Source organism: Gracilinanus agilis, chromosome 4 (genome assembly GCF_016433145.1).
Source record: "Gracilinanus agilis isolate LMUSP501 chromosome 4, AgileGrace, whole genome shotgun sequence".
In the NCBI taxonomy this organism is placed as follows: Eukaryota; Metazoa; Chordata; class Mammalia; order Didelphimorphia; family Didelphidae; genus Gracilinanus; species Gracilinanus agilis.
Genome location: NC_058133.1, coordinates 360,066,464 through 360,089,053, shown reverse-complemented (window position 1 = coordinate 360,089,053; position 22,590 = coordinate 360,066,464). Strand labels below are relative to the sequence as shown.

Genomic DNA, 22,590 nt, shown 5'->3' with positions numbered 1-22,590 from the left:
GACCAATATGAACAATATATATTGTGAATGTATATCTTGTATATATACCTACAAAAATATTAATTACTCTGTGTATTTTTTCTGAAATCATTCTGAAATCATTTGTTCATAAAATTTATAATAAAAATATTGGCTCTCACACATGCCCCACATTCCAACCATATTTAAATATGCCTGACAAATTTAATAACAAGCCATAAATTAAAAGGTAGTTATAAATTCATTAGTAACTTACTTTAAAAGCAAAAGTTATATTTTAATTGAACAAAAACTGAATAAAACATCCAACAGCAACATTTGATTAGGTTTACATGATAGAAATTTCCCACAGAGAATCTCCCCTCTCTATGTTTCCTTTTAAATTTATTTATTTTTACTTCGATAAAGAATTTTCCCCCAAACAGCTCCCATCTACTTAAATCTTGGGTGAAATTAAATTTCATCTTTTTAGTTTGAATCCAAAGTATATCATTTGGACTTTTTCTTCACATTATTCAAATTATAAAAGGTCTAGTGGCATAGCTAGTGGACAGAGTGCTGGGCCAGGAGTCAGAAAGACTTGAGTTCTAATCTAGCCTCAGCCACTTTCTAGCTATATGGCCCTGGGCAGTTCCCTTAGCCCTGTTTGCCTCAGCTTCCTCATCTGTAAAATAAGTTAGAAAATGAAATGGCAAACTCCTCCATTATCTTTGTCAAGAAAATCCCAAATGGGATCACAAAGAATTGGACATACCTGAAACAACTGATGAAAAATAAATATGTCTGAAAAGCAGCTGGGTTGCTTAATGGATCAGATAAAGAGTCAGGCCTGGAAACAGGAGATCCTGGGTTTAAATCTGGCCTCAACATTTCCTAACTATGTGACTCTAGGCAAGTCATTTAAATCCCACTGCCTAGGCCTTACTGCTCTTATGCCTTAGAGCTAATATTTAATATCAATTCTAAAACAGAAGGTAAGGGTTTATTTATAAATAAATAGGTCTGGGAAAAACCGGTTCCCTTTATATCACTGTAAACATCTACACTGTGCCAAGATCTTCAATTATTTTTCTTCTTTTGGCCCCAATCAAAAATGCATTTTCTTCTCCAAAGAATCATATCACAGAATTATAGCTGAAATGTAAGTTAGTCCAATGTTCTAATTTTGCAAATGAGTAAACTGAGGCCCAAAAAGGCAATATAATTTGTCCAAGGTCTTATAGGGCCTAAGTAATAAGCTAAGGTTTAAAAACTGAGCCTCTGCCCCCCAATCCAGAAGTCTTTCCACTATACCAAAATGTCAGCTATAATCACCAATAAAGGGGTTTAACAGACCATGGACTTTAACTTATTCATTATTTTTTAGCCCAGAAAAATTAAGGAAAGTTGTTGAATTTTATTTTATTTCTTCATGTTAAATGGTTTGTCTTTAATCAAAAATATTTCCTTTATTTTCCTTTATTAACTAATATCAGATGATCCATTTCCATTTTTAAATTCAGATAATCTTAATCTATAATATAGTTACTAAAACATGAGTGAATACCATAGGCATTCTCTATTCTGCCTTTCTCTGTAAATTCCCCAGCTGCCTCACAAAGGCCATTAAATTGTGGTGAGGAAGCAAAAATTCAAGGGACATATGTTAAAATGGATTAGTCTACTCAAAGAACTAAAAAGTATAATAGCTGTTTCTCAGTTGTAAGGGTCACATGGCAATAGAAACTTCTCTGTGTATTTGACTCTACTCAATTATTTCCCCTACTTTCTAATTAAGCCTATCCAACTCTACCTCATCCATTCCTAAGTCCTATTTTTCCCCAGAAACTCAATAACAATGGGATATATCATGCATTACTTAAGTGGCTACTGAGCTGAGTTAATACATGTTTTTGTCCCAAGTGAAATCAGCATTCAGTAATATTCTTCTAGACTACACATTGCAACAACAGAAAATGTGATTAAAGTCTAAAAAATTCCTGCAAAAACATTCTGCTTAATACAGGGGATCATTCATGACCTCCCAAACCCCAACCCTATATTACCCCCAGCATTCCCTTCCTCTGCTTCCCTTCAGGTGCTGTAAAAGTCACTCATGTTGACTGAGACTGTAGATTCATGTTATCTAAACTCATGTGTCCTCATTGATGCAAATAAATCATTTTCTCTTTTCCATAATTTTTCCTATCACATTTCCCCACAGAGGGGCTGTTCCAAACTTCCTCTGTTCTTCTCAAGCCTCCCATACAACCACCTCTCCCGTATACTCTCAGTAAAAGACTCTGTTCCGTATTTTACTGAGAAAATAGAGGCTGCTCTCTATAAATTCCCTCTATTTTCCTTCTCGGCACCCATTCTTTGTTGTCCCACTCTGATCAAGATGTAACCATTCTCTCCACTACCTTAAATCTCTCCACTTATATGCCATTCCCTTCAAACCTCTTCAGTATCTGCCCCCATCATATCTCCTCTCTTTCTTATGTTTAGTCTTTTCCTATCTACTGGTTCCTCAACTGTCTATAGACATTTCCTCATCTCTCCTATTTTTTTTTGTTCTCTGGTCAGATGATTCTCACCTCCATCCAGAAAGACGAAGATAACAGAAGTAGCAAGGCATTAATCTATTAAGCTAAGTGCAAAAACACATCTATATTCTGTTATCGCTTTACAAACGTAAATAAGTTTTACAGAGGTTATTGAGAGGTCAGTTGGCCACTGATTAATCAAAAATTAACTGTGATTCTGGTGGCCTTTAAAAAGCTATGTGAGCCCTATAGTAAGAGCAGACAGGAAGGAAGCAACTCTGTGGAGTATGCCCTCTGCCTCTTACCAGAAGGTAGCAAGGAAAGGATTTCTATCTCCTCACCCACCATCAGTCACAGTATGGTATGCTAGTTACTTGCCCTACGCGAAATACTTCATTGAAAATATTTATAGCCGCCCTTTTTATGGTGGCAAAAAACTGGAAAATGAGGGTATGTCCTTCAATTGGGGAATGGCTGAACAAATTGTGGTATATGCTGGTGATGGAATATTATTGTGCTCAAAGGACTAATAAACTGGAGGAATTCCATGCGAACTGGAAAGATCTCCAGGAATTGATGCAGAGTGAAAGGAGCAGAGCCAGAAGAACATTGTACACAGAGACTGATACACTGTTGTAAAATCAAATGTAATGGACTTCTGTACTAGCAGCAATGCAATGACCCAGGACAGCTCTGAGGGACTTATGGAAAAGAACGCTACCCACATTCAGAGGAAGAACTACAAGAGAAGAAACAGAAGAAAAACAACTGCTTGAACACATGGGTTGAGGTGGACATGATTGGGGATGTAGACTCGAAACTACCACACCAATGCAACTATCAACAATTTGGAAATAGGTCTTGATCAATGACACGTGTTATAACCAGTGGAAATTCGCATCAGCCATGGTTGGGGTGAGCTCGGGGGGTGAAGGGGAAAGTAAGAGCATGAATTATGTAACCATGTTAACTTTTCTAAAAAATAAATATTAATAAATGTTTAAAAAAAAAGAAATACTTCATTGAGAAGGGACCAAAGAGCAGAAGCCGATGAGGCAATGAGCATCTTCGAAGAAACCGAACCCCAGAAACAGAGAGGAAATTTAACCATATACCCAAGAGAGAATTATCTGTGGGGTTTAGGAATCAAGCTTGAGAAGGGAGTGGGCCCAGGAGCCTCACTGAGCACAGCCCACTCAGCAGAGATGTGTATTTGTGGGAGAATGCACATCAGAGTAATAGGGGACATGTACTGCTGCAGTTCAAAATATGCCATCCTAGTAAATGCTTTTGCTTTGAGCTAATTGTGTTTACTAACTGACTGTTAAAGGTATGGATCCTGACAGAAGCTTTTGAGCTATAATGTTAGGAATGTAGAATCACAGAGTTCCCTGAACCTGAAGGTAATTGCCACTGTCTAGGGGAATCTGTCCTTTAAGGACAAATACGGTATGGAGTCCAAAAGGTGCTACATTTATTCCCTCTATCCTTCCTCAAGATATTACCTTCCTCAAGATATTACCCTTCTGTCTCTTCTCCCTTCCTCAGCCAAATTCCTGGAAAAAGATGACTATATTTTATCTCATTTTTCAACCCATTATAGCCCTACTACTGATCTCATCACTCAACTGAAACTGTTGAGCTCTTATTAGATCAATTTTGGTCTTTTTTAATTCTCATCCTTCTCTTCCTGAACATTCTCTCCTCTATGAGATTTCATGAAGGGTGTCCTTGGTGCTCCTCTTGCTGGCCTGCTCTCTCCTCAGTCTTCTTTGTTGGATCTTCATCTATGTCCCCTCCTAGAAAAGTGGATGTGCTCCTCTGCTCTGTCCTAGACCCTCCCTTCTTCTCTCTCTCTCTCTCTCTCTCTCTCTCTCTCTCTCTCTCTCTCTCTCTCTCTCTCTATCTCTGTGACCTTATCCACTCACATAATTTTAATTATCAACCCTTTGTATTACCTAATGGAATGGATCTTACTGGATCTCAATCTCAACATGTCCATAATAAAATTCATATATCTCCCCTCCAAACCTACCTCACTTTGGAACTTCCTTTTTCTGGTAGAGTCATTATCATCTTTCCAAGCACACATCTTGAATTCATCCCAGACTCTTCATTCTCCTTAACTCCATATATTATCTTGCTGATTCTGCCTCTATAACTCTCACATCTTTATCTTTCTCTTCACTCATATGGTTAACAAATTAGTCCAAGTCTTTATCACTTCTTACCTGCACAACTGAACTAGCCTTTTAATTGGTCTCCCTATCTTAAGTTTCTCCCTTCTCCAATCTAATCTCCACAGAGCTGCTAAAAGGATACTCCTATAGCACAGAATGATCATATCTCCCCACTGTTCAAGAAGCTCCATGGCTCCTTATTGCTTCTAGAATCAAATACAAACTATTCTGACTCATAAGCTGTTCTCCAACTAGCTCCAACCCACATTTCCAGGTTTACTACACAAAGCTTCCCTCTATAAACTCTTCAATCAAGCCAAACTGACCTACTTGCTGTCCCTCCCACATAACATCCCATCCAGTATGCCTGTGTCTTTGCCTAGAATTTATTCCCTCCTCTCTCAGCCTCTTAGAAATCTAACCACTAATTACAACTCCAAGATCCAGAACTCTTCAATTTTCCTTTCTGAAAAAAGACTTCTAATTTTCTATCTCTAATTCTGCCTCATATTTTTTCCATGACTTCTGGACTCCACTCATCCTTGTTCTCCTACTCTATTACTTTCATCTCTTCCTTTACAATCTTAATTTATTGTGGAACTGTCAGGTCATCAGCTCTCTTTGAATCCCTAACTCTTTTGTCTTGTCTTATCCCAGTCTTACATAACCTTCCCCACCTGCCATCATCCACTTTCTCTACTCACTCCTATTCATATGCTGCTGACTGCTATTGGAAAAAGTCACTGCTTCATGACAAATCTGTAATAATATTAGCTTGATGATCTGCAAAGTGATTTATATATGTTATCTCATTTGGGCCTCAAAATAACTGTATGAGGTAGGTACAATTATTTTCATTTGCCATATGAAGAAACTGAAATAGGAAACAAGAAAAGAATCACAGCAGATCACAGAGTTAAACCAGGAAGGGCTTTTGGAGGCCATCTGGCCCAATCCTCTTATTCTATAGATGAAAAAACTGAAGCTAGAGAGGTTAAATGACTGGTCAGGCAGGATCCAAAACCAAGTTCTTCTGACTCCTAGGTCAAATGTACTTTCCACTGCAACTACACTGCTCCCAACTAACATTCCTTGTATGTTTGTTTGTCTTCTCAACTAGTTTATAAGCTATAAGGAAGAGAACCTGCATTTTACTGCTTTGTATCCCTCAAAGCACTTAGCATAATGCTAAACACAGAAATGGCTTAATAAATATTTGTTAATTGACTGATTAGTAGATAACAGTGTTTGATTAGCTATTCAAAGCCACAGGTGACAGTTTACTGTACTAAGGCTATGGTTTCACTAGATGATATTACTACAGTAGAATTATTATGTTTCTATTTAAAGAAAAAGGCATTTTAAGGAATTAAATTGCTTACCTACAACACCAAAAGCTGACACAGCTCGAAATAACCCAGAGGAGCCTTTCTGTCCCATCTTTGTCCTGTTTCCTAGATCCAAGCGTCCAAGAAGCTCCCTAACTTCTTGTTGAGTATACACATGCTAAAAATAAGCAACATTTTAGATTGTTAACTTTTTAGGCTGTTTGATCACACATGTACAAAAAGTAAAATTTTATTTAAGACACAAACTTTCTCTATAAAATAACTAAAATATAAGGCTTTATAACATTCAGATGTAATTTTTTTAATTTCAAAATTCTTATGTAATATATTTACATAGTTTGCAATTAGTATATATGTCTAAAGTGGAAAGGGGTCAAAACTGGGATCTCTATACTCTATATTTCTGTTCCAAGACAAAAGCACTTGAGTATAAGTAACATATTTCATTTCTATATTTACATGGTAGATATCATAATAATTTAGTATAAAGACCATAATAATCATTCCAAAGTTAAATCTCACATTTTCAAATGAACTAGGAACATACCTTATCATCAATGATAACCAAATCTTTTGGTTCAGTTCGATCAATTTTCAAGACTCGATACTTAGTTTCTGCATGATTACTCCCAACAAGGAAATATCTCTGTGAAAAATGTCAACAATTCCAAAAAAATCAGTTGTTAGACAGGTTTTTATCACAAGTTCTTTTATGCATATCTTTAAAATTATAAATATATATTTGATTTTTAAAATAAATCCATCAACATGGTTTACTGAAGGCTGATTTCATTTAAAAATTATAAGTCATATAAAGTAAACCAAAATGGTTAGTAAGGAGAGATGGGTTCCTGATCCCATCTCAGCTATTAATGACTAAGTATGTGATAATATCACACTGTTAAATCCAGTGCTTTTTTCTACTATATCATACAAAAACTGATACAAGCTAGTTAGAATTCAGAAGGAATTTCTAATCTCCCAGGCAAGACCAAAAGCAAGATGTACTTCAATTCTTTTGTGCCTTCCAATGTCTGAAATAGAAGAGCATGTTTGGACTAACCACTAGAAACTGCAGGAGTTTCTCAAAGTACTAAGTCTTAAATAATCTTCTTCATTTGATATTCATTTAAAAGTCCCATCTTTCAATACTTCCCCCAACAAGTCTGGGAGTTAGCTAACTACCTCACCAATACTGGTAAACCTGCTGTGCTACTATACTGATGCTTGATAACTATACACTTGTACACAGCTGAGTAGGAATAAATCTGGACAACATATATACTTCAAAGACTTCAGGATTTCCTTGTAAAGGACTAATAAAGGAATGTTTCCTATAAAGAAGGTTTTAAGAAAGAAAAATATGAGACTAAATAAATCAAGCAACAAGTTTTTTCTAAAGTATCCACAGTGCCAGGTCCTGAAGAAGCAACTATACTAGAGGGAAACTCAATTTACCTTGTCTTAGACTTAGATAAAACCTAGATTAAACCATCAATAATATGGAATTAGGTCTTGATCAATGATAAATGTAAAGCCCAGTGGAATTGTGCATTGGCTAAGGGGGTTAAGGGGGCTTGGAGAAGAGGGAAAGAACATGAAATATGTAACTAGGGGAAATATTCAAAATAAAAACTTTAAAAAAAAAACCTAGATTAAACCCTTACCTTAAATAAATAAGGAAGAAGTCAAGAAGCTGAATAGAATTTTTTAATCAACAGACTTCTGGAGAAAATTGAATGGGAATAGAAAAGTGTATACATTTTTTGTATACTGACCAGGTATTAGTACATAAAAACTCCACAAACACAGAAAAGTAGGAATATTAAATGCATCCTTTTTGGACCTTAATACAATAAAAATTACATTCAATAAAGGGCCTCTGAAGCACAGATTAAAAATGTATTTGAAACTAATATAATTCTAAAGAATGAGTGAGTAAAAGAACAAATCACAGAAATGATCATTTCGTTAAAATAGATAACAATGAAACAACAAGCCAAAATTTGTGGGATACAGCCAAAGCAGTCCTTAGGGGAAAATTTCCATCTCTAAATGTTTATAGTAACAAAAGGGAGAGAAGAGATCAATGAATTGGGTATACAATTTTAAAAAAAAAAAACTAGAAAAAAGGGACAATTGTAATAATCCAGGTGATAAGCAATAAGGGTCATAACTAGGGTGGTGGCTATGTGAGTTGAGAAATTGGAACAGATGGAAGAGATGTTGTGGAGATAGAATCAATGAGCTTTGGCAACTGATTAGATATGTGGTATGAGGGTTGGTGAGAAATCTAGGATGATTCTACAGTTATGAACTTGGATGACCAAAAGGTTGATGGTACTCTCAACAGAAAATGAAGAAGTTCAGAGGTGGGAGAAGAGTGAGAGGGGACTGGAGAAGGTAATTTGTTTTGTTTTGGACATATTGAATTTAAAGTGTGTAAGGGACATCCCATAGGAAACACCCACAAGGCAGCTGTTGATAAAGTAAAAGAACCTAAGATAGATATATAAACTAGGAGGTCATCTGTTTTAGAGATGATTATTGAACTTAAAGAGATCGCCAAGAAAGACTGTAAAGAAAGAAAAAATGGTTCAAGGCAGGTCATGAATTATACCCACAGTTAGGAATAAGACACAGATGATGATCCGGAAAGAGAGGTTGAGAGTAAATAGTCTGAAGAAATGGAGGGGAAAGAAATAAGGGAGAAGAGTATCAGGAAAAACTAGAGGTCAATGTCCTCAGAAAGAGATATGGAGTCAATAATGTCAACTAAAAAAAAAAAAAAAAGATTAAGAAGGATGAGGATCGGGACAGCTGGGTGGCTCAGTGGATTGAGTCAGGCCCAGAGATGGAAGGTCCTGGGTTTAAATCTGGTCTCAGGTACTTCCTAGCTGTGTGACCCTGGACAAGTCACTTAATCCCCCATTGCCTAGCCCTTGCTACTCTTCTATCTTAGAACCAATATATAGTATTGATTCTAAGATGGAAGGTGAGGATTTTTTTAAAAGAGCCAAGGAAAGTGATTAGCATTTATGAGGATAAAAAATATTTCTTCATAATTGACCATAATGAAGAAGAAAATGGGGCATGATGTCAAGAGGATTTGAGATGCACAGAAGGGGAAGAGAGAAAGTTTATGGCAAGTAGCCTTTATTTTCTCCATAAAATATGAGGCAAGATCTTCTGATGAGAGGATGACAGAAGGTGAGGTTGATTCAAGAAAAAAAATAAGGTATGAAATAATTTCTGTGGAAAGCAAAATAAGGATTGAACTAGAGAGAAATAAAAAGATTGTCTTTATGCATGAGGGCCTAGACAAAGTTAGATATCATAACTTCATGGTGTATCTCATCAGCATAGTTGCATGACTTTCTCTACCATCATTCAACAGTAAGTTGGGAGAGAAGGGGAATGAAGAATGCTGCCAATGACTTAATGGACTTAGGACAAAAAGTAGAGAAGTAAAATTTAAGAGAAAAGGACTGTTGAACTAGAAAATTTTAACTGGTCATGGTTGGGAACAGAGGAAAGGGAAGTCAGAACAGTGATAGTGGCCTAGGAGAATACTGAGGGAATGAAAGAACTGTAAATCATGGTGAAGAAAAGGAATAGATTTAGGGGGAAACTGGGTATAGAGAAAAATAGATTGAGAGGTGGTTATGATCAGATGATAAAGAAATTTCAAAATCCTTGATCATAGAAATGATCAATTGAAATAGATATTGTGGATGACAATAAGATCAGACGTGGAAACTGAGAAACTGAGACAGAGTATCAACATGTATCTTGAAGCATTCCCCCAATTTAAGGGTTAAGAAGGAAGAGGAAGACTATGAGCCAGACACTGACCTCCTCAAGAGTTCTCAGCTGTCTTATGGAGAAAGATCAAGACATGTACACTAGTAAATATGGTAAATAATTGTCACCAGAATATGATTGGATGATGTCCCACATAGTTGTAAAGTCTATTTTTTATATTTAAAACAGTACAATTTAATTTTTGAATAATGGACTTGGAGCCAGGAGACACCAGAGTTCAAATCTCACCACTGCTCCTAATACCTCAGTGACCATGGGCAAATCACTTAATCTCTGAGCCTCACTTTATATGTAGAATGAACAAAGGAATTAGCTAATCAGTGAAAAAGCATTTTATTAAGTACTTACTATATCTCAAGTAAAATGACCCTTAGTGTTGTGAGGTTTAAATAAAACATGTAAAGCAATATACAAATGCCAGTTATTAATAGCAGTCATCATCATGTTAGTAAAATGAAAGAAGCAAAATATCTCAGGTTAAACAACAGACTACAACTTCTGTTATGTTACTGATATGGGACTGTTATACTGATGATGAGATGGTCCAAGGTCCTCTGATGATATGAGGACCTGGAGCTGAGTGAGAGTGGGAATCAATGAACACCAGGTAGTGGTAGTGAACACCAAGACCCCATAGGAATATTTGTAACTAAACTAAACACCCAGCTCCAACATAACAGAGTCCCAGGAATAAGTGATCAAATAAGATCACACCGCTTCTTTGATTGCTTATCCTGGCTTCAAAGCTGATGGATAACGCTAGTGACTACAGCTTAGCTTTAGTTTGAGCGATCCCTCTTCCCTCAGATACCCAAGGATGTGATTAATGATCCTTAGGGCAATGATGACATCCACCTAAGTAAGTTTAAATTTTAATACAACAGACTTAGGGAAAGGGGAAACAAGGCTGAAGGAAAGAGGTGTAAGGAAAGCTTAGCTAAAACTACTGATGATCAGGTGTTATTTCAAGTCTGAGATTACCAGCTGGAGAGGTTTGTCTCCTCAGTTGCAACCTGGCCAGGCCAGGCTCCTTGGCCTGAACCAGATTGCTTTGTGGAATTGATGTTGCTTCTTCCTTGATAATCAATTGAGTAGGATATATAATATGGCTTCACACAGCAGTTGAGGATGTGGTAGTGAATAGAATTGAATGCAGGTATCCTGGATTGATTTGGCCTACCCAAGATCCCAACCAACCTTCCACCAGCACCTTCTCCAAATTGAGAGAGTTTCTTGTTCAAAATTCAGCTTTATATGTTCTGCTGGCAACTTTCTGTCCCTTGCTGGCTCATGGCAAGCTTGGTGGTTCCAAATTCTAAACTGCTAAGTGTCAATCATCCTGCTCTCCATTTTGCATAGCAGAAATATTACACTTCTCATAATTTTTTACACTAAGCTTTAAGATGTCCAAGCCTTTATATAGCTATTCATCAGTTCCTGTAAAAAAATTATGAATCCCTAAGTAAAAATCCTAATAAAACAAACCAAATTAGATAGAACTATATAAAATAATAGGAAGAGGAGTAAAGGTCACAGATAAAGTATTTTCAAGATGGTCTGGTTTCCATAGTTACAATACCAAAAAATCTAAGAGGAAGAACTCTAGGTTAAAGGAAAGGTTGTTAACAATGGAAGGAGAGAACAGAGAAGAATGGAAACTAGAGAAAGAGTACTATAGAGATGGATGTCATATAGAGAGCAAGGAATGGTTGTAAAGGAAGGAGGTTTTTGCCCAAGCAGATGGCAACACTGAATCACAGAGAATAGGGGAGAGTGAGCTAGATATAGTCATAGGTAAGTACAAATTAACTAGAACTCCCAAATGAATAATCCTATTATGGTGGTGAGTGATATGGATCTATTCTCCCACAAACAACATGGTAGAAGGTGTTGAAGCAGTGAAAAACTACTTCAGTAAATTCTAATAATCATATCTCTTAGAGGCCTGACTGACCTCAAACTTACTACCACTTTCTACATCTCACCTTGGATGGCTAAAAAATAGTCCACAGTTATCTAAGGCATTGGTCCTGATCTCATATCTTAGGACAGTCTAAGAAATTATTGGAAGGATAGTCTGTAACTTTCACCCCAACAAATCATGAAAGGACATGTATTTTTTAAATGTCCCTTAATTTTAGGCTTAAGTGAAAATAAAGACATAAAAAGAGGGTCAAATCATTTTATTCCTCTCACTCTATGATAAAAGGATGAACAAGTAACAATAATTAATTTTTTTCAATGCTAAAGACAATTAACATTAAAATTGAAATATGGGATAGTCTTGATACAAGTTTTTCTCATTTTGCTAATTCTTTTCTTTAATATTGTCCTCTGTACAAGAGAAGAGTAGCCCTTTAAAGATATTCAAGCTAACAGAAAAATATGAGAAAATCATGGCTGTACTCAGTCTCCTCCAAAAATGGAGAGCTAAGTGGACTGAAGAGAAAAGAGGGTTGGAGTCATTTAGTAATGTAAATGTGAGTCAAATTCCCACAGTCACTATTTTTCTACGAAATGACTAATATAATTGCAGACTTTACAAAAGTCCTATATACTTGATTATTGTGCATTTTTTAAATCATAAGCTCAGGTTAAGGATAAACACATTCTATATAATGATCAGGAAACCACAATAAAATAAAGATAGCTGCCTTGATTAAAGGTGTATTTCTAAGCCACCCCTAACCTTTTCTCGTTCTGTTATTTACATTACAAAATTCAGGAGCAGAAGTGAAATGAAATCATTTGAGCATCTCACTCACGCAAAACCACATATAAAACAGAGGTAAAGTTAACAGGAATTTAAATCTAATCCTTTCCTTTTCTTTAGCAAGTCCTTAAGTTTGTAAAAACTTCTGAGCAAAAGTGGGTATATTGATACATCATTGCAAATAGATCGTATTACATATGTAATATGTATTACTAAAAATTCCTATAGAAGCTGTGTGTGTGAGAGGGGATATTTGTGAAGAGGGTAAAGGAAATAGAAATAACAAAAACTGAGTTTACACTGTGATTAAAGGATGCTTTTTGATATTTCTTTGCCTTTCATGTTTCTGTGTAGAGGATAACATATGACAAACTCTTTAAAATTTACTTTTTTTTAATTTTTAAATGCTTTCCTCACATCAACCTTATGAGGGAGGCAGGTAAAAAATACTCCACATTTATATATGAAGAAACTGAGGCACAGAACAATTAACTCTAAGGTTACAAAGTTCTTGCTAAAGCCAGATCTTTTCACTCCAAGAATATGTGATACCTCCACTGCACCATGAAACTTCTCTTGGTAGACAGTAAAAGACTTGGCAGCTTTGGTATTCATAGCCCACCAATCCATCATCATCCCATGTTGTTAAGAAAGTCTAGTTCTTCATGCACCCAAAGAAATTATCATTTGCCTTATCCCTGATCCTAACAGTTTACTGAGAGTTATAATATATTGTCAGTTAATATTCCCTCTAATCTTTAGAAAATTGCATTTCTTAAGATCTATAGGATCTCAGTTAGATATGACCTCATATGCTACCTACTACCTCTACCTGAACACAATTCCCCTCTACAAAACACCCCAGGACTTTTTGGTAGGAATCCTCCAAAGAAGGGGGTCCCCTACCTCCCCAGGAGAAGCATCTAGAACTATTAGTAACTGTTTCCTTACATTCAGACTCTATTTTCTTCTCTGAAACTTCTACTCATTGCTCAGTTCTGCACCCTGGGGTCATGCAGGTCTAGTATGAGCTCCCTTCCACATGCTAACCCTTCGAACACAAAGTAAGATATCTCTCCCCTAAAAATTTTCTTCACCAGGCTAAATATTCCAAGTTATTTCAAACAATTTTCATATGGTATGAACTTATTGATATTAATAATAGCAATAACTAACATTTATATACTACTTTGTGGTTTTGCAAAGCACTTTACATATATCTTATTTGAATTTCTGTGGTGATTAAGTGAACTGACTCCATCCATCTTGTGACTCAATTCTAAACCTAGTTTGGTTCCCTTTATATTCGCTTACAGGTCTTAGTCTAATTGCTGTCTTGTGAGAAAACTTTGTTTAATTATGGAAATTGTGAGAAAACTTTATTGCATTATTTGAACCTATCTCTGCATGGCTGAGAAGCTGGATCACCTCTACCTATGGCTTAGAGACCTTAACTAAGGGCCTATGTTGTACTGACCAGAAACTCAACCAGATCCAAAGACTGATGCAAAGAGTTTTCTCACAATTATAGATCTCAAGCAACCCATATGTCTTATCTGAAAACTGGTCTTGTACTAGTCAATCAGTGACTGTTTCCTCATTCCTTAAATTAAATACAGACAGTTGGTGGAAGGAGGGGGTCACCTCTTTTTCTGATTTCAGGGAATTACACCTGTTTACTTTCCCCATTCCAATTTAGAAAGCCCCTAATCTTTCCTCCAGTTATAAATCAGATTACCTAGTCTTGTCTTTTGGTTTATACTGTTAATTGTTTTCTTTTAATGTGTAAAAATCTGTCTCCTCCTATATTTGGGGTGCAGTGCCAAGCTGAGAAGGCCCAATTCCAATTTGTTATACAACTGGCATGCTTTTCTTCAACATGCTCAAAAACTCAAATGTTTATTTCCTTCATTATTTCAGAGCTCAACCACCACACTTTGAAATAGTCTTGAAAGGTAGATTCATTTTACAGATGAAAAAACTGAGGTTAAGAGAGGCCTTGGATACCACACCTAGTGAGTGTCTAAAGCAAGAGTCAAATCTAAGTCTTCCCGATTTTAAGTGTGTCACATAGCCTTCACATGGTACTTTACTATTATCAACTTCCTCTGGATACTGTAATTGGGATAATTTGAGGAAAGGTGTGTGGTAAAAGGGGATTTTTAAAGGAGGTTGTCAGGGACTTGCTAAGTAGGAAATCTAAGTTACAGGTAGGCTGGAACAGGGAGATTCAGGATATAATATAGCTGAAGACAGGGAGTACAGCACTGAAGGGAAATAGACTAAACTGAAATTAACCACAAGCTTTAGTTAATTTCACAGGAAGGGACTTGTTTTGAAGTTACACCTTCCTTCAAGATGGATACCCCAGCTTCCCTTCAAGCCCAGAGTATGTTGGTTCTTTCCTCTTCTTCCCTCTTTTAATTACTGACACTTAACTAACAGCTGCTGAACTCAAAAGAATTTATTATCTTCAAGAATGATTTGTCAGGAAAGTGGATTAAAGGAAGCCCTAACCGTTGTTTCAGGAACCTCAGGTGGGGGAAGGGAGGCAGAGATGGAGTCTGAGTAAGGGCCTGCCTTTAACTCAGCTTACAAAAAGGGAATAAATGATGACTGACTAGTTTCTTTATATCTAATACTGTCAAATAATAATTAACCCTTCACAGATTTGAACTCCTCTCTAATTACTCTCCTTATTAACTCCACAGACATGTAAGGTAAGGGAGGGAAGGTAGGAAATAAAATAGGGAAGGAAGATAAAAAGGGTTTATCTAAAATAACAATTTCTTAAATAAATATTTCAAAGCCAGGCTAAATTTCAATTCTACAGATAGGTAAGAAAGCCCTCAGCTAGTCTGAACCCTCTCCACAAGAAACCCAAAACCAACTGACCTTCTCCCTCAAGATTCCAAACCCCTAACTCATTACAAAACTCAGCCAAAGCTTGAAAAAACTATCATGACCCCCTCTCTCTGTACTACAATACTCTCCAGGTTATCAGTGTCCTTCTAAGACTGAACACAGTAGTCCAAATGTGGTCTGACTATTACCACTCTACCACTACCACTCTAGTCACTGGCTTCTTTAATATAGTCTAATCCCATGTTAATTTATTGGATTTGATATCACACTGTTGACTTACATGCAGTCTACTAAGAGCATTTTCAGGCAAACTACTATCTAGCTATGCCTCTCCCATCTTAATTTGTAGAGTTCATTTTTAATCCCAAATATATGGCATTTACATTTATCTTTATTCTGATTTACTATATTTTAGACTTTTAAGATCCTGATTATAATATGGTATATTAATTTTGGGTCAACTGAAATTTGATGGGCATGCCATGTATGCCATATTTACCCGAATCATTCTTTAAAATGTTAAACAGCACAGAGCCAAACACAAATCCCCATAGCATTCCAATGGAGACCCCTTTCCAAGCTGATATCAAACCACTAATGATTCCTAGGGTTTGGACATTCAACATTTTCTGAATCTGTTTCACTATTTTTGATTTAGTGCAGAAGTGTCAAATATGCCACCCACCATACTTCTGAGTGAGGTCTAAGTTAGATTACATTGTACTTTGGAAATATTTAACAAAATAAAAATACAATAAAACATAAGTAGCATTAATATATGGCTTTCTGAGTCTATATACAGCCTACAAAAATCTTTATGTCTGGTTGTTTCATGGCCTATTTCAGTTCACTGACACTATTAATTTTGCACATCACTATTCTATTCCCACAAGAACAGAATGAAAGATATTATAAAATTCATTTTCAGAATCTAGAACAGGGGCCAACAAATCACGTTTAGTGGGTCAAATCTAACTCACTGCTTATTTTTGTACAGCCCACAAACTAAGAATGTTTTTTACATTTTTAAAAGTTTTGTTGAAACAAAGCTATGCTCATTTGGTTACATATTGTCTGTAGCTGCTTTCACACTAGAAGAGGAGAGCTGAACAGTTGTGATAGAGAGTGTTTGTGGAAGCTTCCTATTGCTACTCAGAGCACACTACAAATCTCAGTGATACTATTATAACTAAAGAGCATTTGAGTGTCATATGTATCACTGCACTGGAACACTTTACTCTTCATTACCAGTTTATATCTATCATGTCAAAACAATAGGGAAAATTTTTCATTATAAATTTTTTAAACTTGGAGCTAATCGACATTTTTTCTGAATGAGAACCATCCTCAGCCACTATTATCAAACACTGAATGACCTTGAAAATTAGCTTTTGCTATAGACTTGGCAGTGTTTCTGAGTGAATCTGACCTAAAATTACAAGGCAAAAAAAAAATGAATAAATCATATGTGAAACTTGTACTGGGATAAAGTCAATTCAATGACAACTAATGTGATTTGAGTCATAAGTAATGTCAAGGTGCTTTATACACTTTCTGGGTACTCAAAAGTAAAAACAGAGAGAGACAGAGAGAAAGAGAATTTCCATTCCTAGACAAATTTGCAGCAGATCTATATTCTGAGCACAAACCTTAGGTCTGGTAGCATTTTTCAGACTTCAATACAAGTGCAAAAAGCAATTTCCATATTTCAAAATTGACTTAACTGCAATAATGAATTTCTACCTAAACTTCAATTAGAAGTGATTAAAATGAAATGTTAAGACAGTGATGGCAAACCTATGGCACAGGTGCAAAAAATGGCACATGGAGTGCTCTCTGTGGGTACATGGCTGCCATTCCCCAGGGTTCATTACTAGAAAGGCGGAGGGACTCAGGTGGAACTGCTGCCCTCCCCCTCTCCACCACGCCTGATGACATTTTTTCACATCCTCTACCCCTCTGCCCACTAGCCCAATGGGAGCACATTGGAGGAGGGGGCAACTCACAGGTGGCAGAGCTGAAAGGGAGCAGAGCACTCAGGTCACTTCCCTTCCCCTCTCTACACTTGCTGATGACATTCCTCACTTTGTCCACCTCTCCACCCAATAGCCCAAAGAGACTGTTTTCTCCCTCTCCCGTGTAGGGTAAGGGGGGGGAGTGGGGCATACCTGGCACTCAAGGGTGGGGGAGGGGTATGGCACATGGTTGAGGGGGCACAGCACTCAGGCTGGAGGGGGGGCAGGACGGTTTGCCATCACTATGTTAGGATGTGCTAAAAGGCAAATAACAAAAGAAGAATCTAATATAATTATATAAAAATCTTCTAAGCAATGAATATGCTCAATTAATATTGTATGTTCATGAACTGATATCAGTATTTGGCAGTAGCTATCTGCATGAAAAGACATTTTCTAAGATAAAATATATAAAATTTCATTACAGGTCAATATTAGCAGATAAACATTTTGTGATCAATTCTGAATTAACTATGGATTCCAATTAAATGTTATTTGTTAAAAAAGAATTCTATTCTCAGTAGTAGACCTGTATTACCAAAAAAAGTGTTCAATCATTATCTTTATTATTTTAATTTTGTTGATAAAAAAATTTGTGGAAATTTGTTTTCTCTCATTATATAAGTACCTCCATAACAATCTCAATTTTAGGCCCATAAAACCTAAAACACTGTCTGGCCTTTTACCAAAAATAATTTGTCAACAAATAAATGATACCTGAAGCTTATCTCTTATCTTACCAGGTGTGGAAAGGAAAGAGAAAGAAATGGCTTGAAATATAAGTGAAAGACATGGTTTTGAATAAGTTGGTCTGGCCACATGCTAGGAACTAAGAACAGAGGATTCTGGAATCCAGAGAGAGAATCTAAGTAGACACCAAATGCTCAGAAGGGGCTCTTACTTCCTGTCCCTGGAGCTGAGTGGAGGCTCTTGGTTCCTGTCCCTGGAGCTGAGGAGAGAGAAGTTATCTGATCTCTCTTGTTCCTGTGGCAATAAAAGTTACAATGGAGTTGAAGTGTTCCTACCTGCTAAGAATTACCTTTCCTTACTAAGAAGATTTAATTGAAGAAGATCCTTAAAACAGCTATCCTGACCTAATCTTGAGACAGTGTTGGGCCTGAGACCAAACTCAGTGCCTGGCCAGCTGGGTTGAACTCAGTTACCAGGAGTTCATTCCTTGGCCAGCTAAAGATTATTCCATCATATAAACCAACCAGGAGGATTAATTAGAGTCAGGTGTAGACAGTGAGGTTTGGGGATCTTAGCCAAAGATAGGGTAAGGACTCAGGGAGCATCAAGAAAATGAAGAATTTCCCGTGAGGGAAATTTAGAATGGGGGGAGGCTAGTGAGACTCCTTAGAGCTATGGAAACCCTGTTCCTTAATCCTCATTTCTTTAATTCTTTGTTTATCATAAATAAATCCCTTTTTACCTGTTAATAACATTGTCTTGGAGACCTGATTGCACACTGGTCCCAGAGAGTGAGGCCATTGGCCTTACTTCACTGAGGTATACTGAGGGCTCATATATACTTCAATATACTTCTTTATTTTAGTTAGCAGAGCCAGAAAGGCAAGAATCTGAAGATTTGGGGGTTTTCAGATTCAAATTGCCATTCTGAGGCCTGTTTAGAATTTTGGCTCAGACAGGTCTCTCACTTATATTTCAAAACATTTCTTTCTCTTTCCTTTCCACACAGGACAAGTTACCCTGGTATAACTTATTCTTGATAAAGTCATTCTGGCTCTTTGTGATTGCCAATTCTTTTTCTAGATGTTTACTAACCATCTCTTTAATAGTACATTATAGAGTTCTTTCAAAAATCAGTTAGGTTGATTAGTCTATTTGATTAGAACTAGGGCTCATAGGTTCCATTCTCTTCCCTTTTTAGAAAACTGAGATATTTGTTGCTTTTCAATCCTGTGCTTTACATGTTCTCTATGAACTTTCAAAGGCTAACACTCTCCCAGAAATATATCTGCCAGATCTTTTAATCCTCAAGATATAGTCCATCTGGGATAGGTGACTTGAACTCATCCAGGTCACATCCAGAAAGGCTAACCTGGAAATCTCCTTAATGGCCTACTTCATTTTGACAAGGACTCCTAAAATTTGTTCTTTAGGCTGACCTGTTCACCCAATCCTATCTAAATACTAGCAGAGAAGGACCTCCACCACATGACTATACTCCAATTCTCACAGGAATGTAGGGGTTCTGGAGGAATTCACTCTCTCTACTCACCACTATAGCTCAGATCCACACAAAGATGCCTCTTTGCTTACTGCTCCCCTTCTGGTCCTCAACATTCTACTGCTACCCTTACCTGATGAAGCAGGGTCAAAACCATTTAAATAATCCCATTTAACCCTTATAAAACTTCAGAGAAAGGGCTATGCTATGATACTGACTAGTAGTTCCTTTTAACCAGAGAATTGTAATGCTCACAGATGAGATGACCAAGTATCACAGTAATGACATTAACTATCCATCCTGATAACATGTCAGAGTACAGCAAGAAATCCAGAGTTTTAATGTTAGCGAAGACTACCCAGTGTTTGATGGCTTAATAAGTTCGGTGTAAAGCTTAATAAACAGAAGACAGACAATGCTATGAATGGGACTGGAGGCTAATACCATGTTAAGAAGTCCAAAGCTTTTGGCTTCTGTTACAGCAATGATATTGTGTTGGCCTTCCTGGAACTGTTAAAGTTCCACCAGAGGATGCTTATATTGGCATTGACATTCACCACTACGATGATATGGAAGAAGTTTTCTATATAACCAATCGGGTCATGATGGTGTCCTTTCCTAAGTGCAAAGAGTGCTTCCCAGGTACAGGGGACCTATGGGACATTGGAGCTGGCAAAAACAAATAGTACACTGTCAACTACCCACTTCAAGATGGATTGATAATAAGTCTTCAAACCCATGGTGATGGAGACCAGTTTGCAGAGTGGTTCTGATTCCCTATTTGGTGACCTATTAGGTTATTTCAACCTTACCATTGAAGACCATGACAAGTGTGTGGAGTCTATCAAGAGCTTCAATCTACTCATGCTGATGCTAGGAGGGGGTGGCCACATCATTCACAATGTAGCCAGAAGCTGGACATATGAGACAGTTGTGGCCTTAGACACAGAGATCCCCAATGAACTTCCCTACAATGATTACTTTGGACTGGATTTCAAACTTTGTATCAGTGCATTTAATATGACAAACCAGAATACCAATAAGTACTTGGAGAAGATCAAACAGGACTTAATTGAGAATCTTCAGATATTGCCAAATGCCCCTGGTGTCCAGACGCAGCCTAGTCCTGAAGGAGAGTGGCAATGAAGATGAGAAAGATCCTGATAAGTGCATTTCAATACACTCTTCAGAAAAGAGAATTGCATGTGAGGACTCAGATAAGGAAGGTAAAGGTGGTCAGAGAAGAATTCATTCAACTTCAAGAAAGCCAACAGTCAAAATTGAAGAGGAGAAGGACTGAGAGCCAGAAAGGAAAAAAGAAACAAAAGAGGTGACAAAAGGAAGAGAAATGTGAAGAAAAGGGATAAGAGGAGAACAAGTCTGCCTAAGTTCTCTAGCCTTCCTTGAGGCCTGTTACTCACACCCCCTTCCCATATCCTTACCCTTACACCTCAGAGTTTATATTTTTATACATCTCTCTATTTATATATAAATATGTGAAATAGAGCTGTCCTCAGAACACAGGAACCAGGGGTTTTGCTCTTGGCTTCCTCATTTGGTGCCTCTGTTGACTTGTACACTTGAGCCCCAGACAGATGAATCCATTTCTTCCTTCCCTGTATTTTTTTAAAAGGCAAACCTTTGCCTGACCTGCTCTGTTTTTAGGGCCTGGGAGCATTTTTTTCTGGGTGGGTTGTTTTAAGATGACATAGGACAACATATTGCCATTGGTGGCTGGGTTGGGTAGCCTCTCCCACACACATCCTGTCTCCCTTTGTGAGCCTTTTGTATTTCTCCAAATAGAATTTGAAAGTCTTACTGAGAGAATGTATACCCAGATTCTCTATCCCACGTCACATTGCATCAGATTCTGGGTCCCATTTCACGAATAAGATTTTAGGTACAGTTTATGAAACCTTAGGAGTCAAACAACATCTTCACTCAATATATAGACCCTAGTCGAGCGGGCGAAATGAATGAGTGAACAGATCTTTGAAGACTCTTTTAGCCAAAATCTGTACAGAATCCCACATGAAATGGCCTGATGCATTACCATTGGCACTATTCCATCTAAGATGCCAACCCAACAGCATTACACACTTATCCCCATTCGAAATGCTGTATAGCCATCCACCTTTCCATGGCAAGTCACCTGAAAGCATTCACAAATTATCACACTTGGGTATGAAATGCAAACTCTATAAATATATTAAATTGCTCAAGCAACGATTGAATCAACTCCATAAATTGGACTTGATACATCAATGAGTACCCTTTGATTTTACTCTACACAACTTCCAACCTGGAGATTATGTTTACATCAGAAACTTCACTAGGAAGTCTGTATTAAAACCCAAGTGGCTTGGACCATCGCAAATAATTTTAACTACTCCTAATGCAGTCAAAATTAAAAGAAGGGATCCTTGGTTCCATGTCACTCATGTCAAGCCAACAAAAGACATGCCCCCAAAACAACCACAAGACCCAGTTATTATACGGCACAAAGATAAATTAGCACCAACCAATCAATCAAATAAATCCACAGAAAGTCCACAGCCTAAACATAAGACCATAAAACCAGAGCAGCAATTAGAACAACAATCAGAGCATGAATCAGAACCACAATTAGACCAAGAACCAGTGAACAATCAGATATTACACCAAATTTTACACCCAAGTGACTATCCCAATCCCAATTATATCTTAAAAGAATCACCCATAAACCATTATGACAATGAAAAGAATCAATGGCAGAAGAAGACACAACATTTGATTTGCAAGTATCCAAGACCTATACACTGACATTGACAAATAAATGAAAGCACAAAAAACTTTATCATGAACTTTTGTTACCTGTAATCATCTTTATTAAACAACAACAAAAAAAAGAAGAAAAGATTAATCACGTTTCATAGACATTTGAACTTTGTTCCTGACACAAGTCAACA

At 37.0% G+C, this 22,590-nt stretch overlaps 1 protein-coding gene and 1 pseudogene across 1 annotated transcript in view; one reads left to right on the top strand and one right to left on the bottom strand.

Annotated features, from left to right (window-relative positions):
- FIG4 (FIG4 phosphoinositide 5-phosphatase) overlaps positions 1-22,590 on the bottom strand; it is a 169,184-nt gene that overhangs the window by 116,310 nt on the left and 30,284 nt on the right. Inside the window, exons 2-3 of the mRNA XM_044676692.1 lie at positions 6,581-6,679; positions 6,067-6,190 (exon numbers count right to left, since the gene is read on the bottom strand). Of these exons, the coding sequence (XP_044532627.1) occupies positions 6,067-6,190; positions 6,581-6,679 (223 nt within the window). The remainder of the gene's footprint in view (positions 1-6,066; positions 6,191-6,580; positions 6,680-22,590) is intronic.
- On the top strand, positions 19,890-20,942 carry LOC123244617 (annotated as a pseudogene).